The 4,927-nt window shown below is 43.4% G+C and overlaps 1 protein-coding gene across 1 annotated transcript in view; it reads right to left on the bottom strand.

Annotated features, from left to right (window-relative positions):
• Positions 1 to 4,927, bottom strand: part of Ppp1r21 (protein phosphatase 1 regulatory subunit 21) — a 62,033-nt gene that overhangs the window by 25,224 nt on the left and 31,882 nt on the right. The window contains exon 13 of the mRNA XM_005354722.2: positions 1,796 to 1,888. Coding sequence (XP_005354779.1) covers positions 1,796 to 1,888 — 93 coding nt within the window. The remainder of the gene's footprint in view (positions 1 to 1,795; positions 1,889 to 4,927) is intronic.

Raw genomic sequence — 4,927 nt, 5'->3', positions numbered from 1 at the left:
AACTCCATACTCAGGAGGATGACGCAGGGTCACAAATTTGAAGTCAACCTAGGCTGTGGGATACGACTCTGACCAAAATAAAATGAATAAAAACACCTAAATAAAAACAAACGATGCTTCTGCTAATGTCTGTTAATATGACAAAATCCTCTTCCAAGCACGGGAAGGAGACGAAACTATAACCCCAGCCTTATAACCACTTCCCAGCATTGGAGGAGGAGACTGCTTGTTCCTTCATGTTTCCCACTTTTCTTTCTTATGTTCATTCTCAAGAGTAGAAACAAGCTTGAAAATTTCATAGTGGAACTTATTATTTGGTACACTAAACTAAAAAAAGTGAAACAAATAAAAAGAAAAGAAACAAGTGGCCACACCAAGGAGCCAAGGAGGCCCCAACTCTCCCACAATCTCTATCAGCTCTTGAAAAACAAGAAAAATGACGTGCTTTGTCCTGGATCACTCAGCATCATCTTGACCCTCAGAAAATGCACAAACAAAGCATGCTAATGATTTTAAATCTTTCTACAGTTCTTAGGACATAACTACTGAATCAGAATAGCAATATAAATAAAATAAGGATAGTATGACATTCCAAACTTGAGGAGGGCATTAATCATGCCCCTTACACATCATACAAAACACTTTTATATTTTAAAAATTTATTTCCTATAAAAATAGTCACTAGCTATCAACAGTGCAATGAACCCTCCAGACGCCTGAGCTGATGCCCTTCAAACAGCTCCTGCATCTTTCCCCTTCCCCACAGTTCAAAAGGGAAGAAGAGGAGGGGATAGGGCATCTAGAAGCAACAAAGAGCTATGGACTGATTACTCAGAAGCACTCAAGAAGCGTAAGAAAAGCCTTAAAAGGCTTGGGAGGCAGAGGCAGGTAAATCTCTGTGAGTTTGAGGCCAGTCTGGTTTACAGAGTGAGTTCCAGGGCTGCCAAGGCTACACAGAGAAACCCTGTCTCAAAAAAACTTAAAAAAAAAAATAAAAATAAAAACAGGCTTCTCCTAACCCTTTAGCCAACTATTTAGGCCAGAACCAAATAAAAACTGAGCAAGACCTTAAAATAGATATTTATTTATATTCTAGAACTCAGATCCTCCTGCCTCTACTCTTAGTGTTGGAGTTAAAGGTGTGAACCACTATTCCTGAGATTTTTAGTTCTTAAAGTTATGCTCAACAAGACCAGATTTAAAACAGGCCTTTTAGATACCAAAATAGGAGCTTGGAATGCCGCTTAGTGTTAGAACACTTAAATACCACGTACAAGGTTCTGGGTTCAATCCCCAGCACCGAGCATCGACAGCGAGAGGACGCTCAGGAAACACTGGGCAGGTGTGCACGACTGCAGCCCAGCATTCCAGAGGCAGAGGCAGGATGGCCACAGGCTTCCCTGAACTACACAGAGCGCCCACTGGCCAACACTGCACTGAGACTGTCTCAAAAAGATGATGAGCAAACACTCACAGGATAGTGATGCTCTAGTGCACTCCTGGCCTCCGTTTCCTTAATCCTTCATGCTTGAGCCCTGACAAGTGCGGTAAATTTTGATGAATGCCCCTAAACAGCACATTTGGTATGATCCAGCCACACCCCGTGTCAAATCCCATGAAGCACTGAGCATGGGGTCCTCTCTTTCACAGTGAAGCAGACGGCAGAGCAGAGGGTCAAGGCTGCGCACTTCCATGTAAGCCCAAGGCTGTTAAGCCTTTCTGGGGTCTGTAACCCTTGGCAGGTAGATCTGAAAAGGAAGGTTTCCACGGATGTAGGTTCTGGTTCAAGGCTCACCTTTCATGACGTCATGAAACCCATGCAGAGCAGCGCCAACATTTGTTAAGACAGAAGTGTAGTTTGTCCGAAGGAGCCCATCTGGCTCTGTACCTAGAAAAGCCAGTCACAAGCCATATGAGCAATTCTCCAGAAAGCTGACTGCTCACCCTCTCCCTCTGTTCTGGGGGCCACAGAGAATGAAGTTTGCTTATAATATGTCTGAAATAATGGCTTTCCAAACCTTTGCAGATACAGTCACAAATGGTGGTAATGAATATGGGCACATTTAACTTATATGCATCTCCCAGGCACACATTTTTAATGATTAAGAAGTCAAAAGAAGACCAGTTAAATGGATCAGCAGGTGAAGGCACCGCTGTCAAGCCTGAAGGCCTGAGTTTGATCCCAGAATTCCTGTGAGTGCAGAAAACAATTCCCACATGTTGTTTTCTGATCTCCACACAGTGTGGCAGAAACACGCTTACACCTCATCCCACATACACAAATGCATAACTACACACATCCTGTACATGTATGTGCATGCACACGTGCGTGCGCGCGCGCGCGCGCGCACACACACACACACACACACACACACACTACACTACACTACACTGAACTCACACACACAATAAAAGAGAAAATCAGAGCTGGGCAGTAGTGGCACATGCCTTTAATCCCAGCACCCAGGAGGCAGAGGCAGGCAGATCTCTATGAATTTGAGGCTATCCTGGTCTACAGAGTGAGTTCCAGGACAGGCTCCAAAACTACACAGAGAAACCCTGTCTCAAAAAACCAAAATGAGAGAGGGAAAGAAAATCAGTAACAGCTCAGAAGGAAACATACAAGTCTGTGATAAGTGAGCCAAGTCATCCCCTCGTTAGCTCAGTGCAACAGAAACCCAACTCCCAACAGACAGCCCAGCATACAGCCGTCCCTCTCCTATCCCCCAGCCACTGGCTGTTGAGGCTAAGTACTGGTCAAGTATGGCCAAGAAGTGGGGAGGAGTTCCTTCCCTCACCTACGCCCCCAGCTCGGAGACCGAGTCTCTGTCTTGAACAAGTGCTGCTGAGAACAGTGGTCCTGGTCTCCATGGCCTTGGCTTATCAACCTGAGTTCCACACTGAAAGAGACAAGTCAAAAAGACCTGGCGTGGCTGCGACACAACTGTCCCCAACACATGGGCAGACTGTAGCTCCGAGACTGAACTCTAGGGAGAAGCAGCCTTGGTTCTGAGGCTTTCTTTTCTCAAGGGAAATGATTTCACTTGCACTACACAGAGAAGTTTGAGCCGTGACTCTCAAGAAGAAAGAAGAAACTGGCGAAAGCACAGAAGAAAGTGGCCAATTCATAACTAAACTACAGGCTGTGAAAAGAAAGAGCCTTCCTGGGGTCAGAAGTTATAAACACTAACTTCAAAAATACTACCAGCTAGTTAAATGTTATCACTTTAAAGGAATCTGTATTTAATACAATCAGTCTGAGGGCGATGCATGCCCTAAGGTTTTCAGAAAAGTCCAGAGCAATTATCCAGCAATGAGAGGAGCTTAAGCCAGGATCTCAGTAGAGAAGGGGAGCATGAAGGAGAACCCTTCACACCACTGTCATTGTCATTCATGTGACTGCACATGCCCCAGGCTGAAGCCTAAGGAACAGCATGAATATGTAAGCCTCGGCTCTGAGAACTACACTGCTTAAAGAAATACCACGTTCACTCGTGGATCAGAACACATAAGTTGGCGATGCTCTCCGTACGTTTCCTGGGGCTACTGTAACAAAGTACCACAAATAAGAAATTTACATTGTAGAAACTAACAACTGATGCTACAGTTCATATAAAGGGATCCTGAAAAACCAAAATAATCTTGAAAAAGAAGAAAGGAGGATTCACACTTCCTGATCTCAAAACTTACTACAAAGCAACAGTCATCAAGTGGGTGTGACTGGCACAGGCAGATTCGGGAGCAACACTGGAGTCCACGAGCAAACTCATACGCGTGTGGTCAACTGGCTTTCAAGGAGAATGCGAGGCCATTTAACAGAAAGAACTGTCAGCAGATGGAGCTAAGGTGCTGGCAGCCACATGAACCAGCCCTTCACCTTGCTCCACGCACACAAATTAACTCAAAATGGATCACAAACCTGAAAGCAACAATAAAACTGTAAAACTCTTAGAAGAAAACACATCTTTATAACATTGGAATTGATAAGGAGTTTTTACATATGAAATAAAAAGCATGACACCCCTCAAGAGAAGGAAAGTAACAGTTAAACTGATAGTTGGGTTTCATCAAAGATAAAAATTTCTGTGCTTCCAAAAGTTTTAGACAAAGTGAAAACAAAGTAGAAGAAAAATCAGGAAATCACAGCTTCAACAAGGGACTTGACAGTGGAATGGAACGCACGGAGAACTATTATTTACAACTCAACAATAAGAAGACAAACAGCCCAACTGAAAATGAAGAAGCGAGCCAAGCAGATTCTTCACTAAAGGAATAAACAAGTGGCCAATAAACAGGTCAAGGGGCATCTGGCACAGCTGGACAGCAGGGAAGGGCAAATCAAACAGTCTATCTACTTCAAAGCCACTAGCACAGCTACAATCAAAGTCCTGTGATAACAAACGTTATTGAGGACATGGAAAAGTTAACTCTCACACACAGCTGGCAGGAAAGCAAAACAGTGTCTTAGAAAACAGTCTTGGTAACTCCTCCAGCAGTTAAACATGGCTACCTTAGGATCAAGCAAGTCTACCAGGCACCGAGGGTGCCACCAGGCCAGAAGGAATGAAAAGGTAAGTCCACATAAGAACTTAGACATTAATACCTGCAGCATAATTATTGTTAATAGTCAAACAATCCAAATTTTTGATGGATATACACATATTTGATACATCTAAACAATGGAATAGTATTTCACAATAAAAAGAATGGAGAATGGATACAAGCTGTATTTTGCATTAATCTTGTAAGCTTTATTACAAGAAAGTAAGCAAACAAACCAAACTACATACAATGGTTCCACCATTTATGACTCTGAAACCGGTAAATCTGGAGACAGAAAATAGAGAAGGAGCAGCTGAGAGCTAGAGACAGGAGGAATGGCAGAACATGAAGCAATAGCCAAAGAAGAAAGGGTTTCCTCGAATGA

Source organism: Microtus ochrogaster, chromosome 16, assembly GCF_000317375.1.
Source record: "Microtus ochrogaster isolate Prairie Vole_2 chromosome 16, MicOch1.0, whole genome shotgun sequence".
Taxonomy (NCBI): domain Eukaryota; kingdom Metazoa; phylum Chordata; class Mammalia; order Rodentia; family Cricetidae; genus Microtus; species Microtus ochrogaster.
Note: the sequence above shows the minus strand (reverse complement) of the source record. Positions and strands in the feature narration are given on the sequence as shown.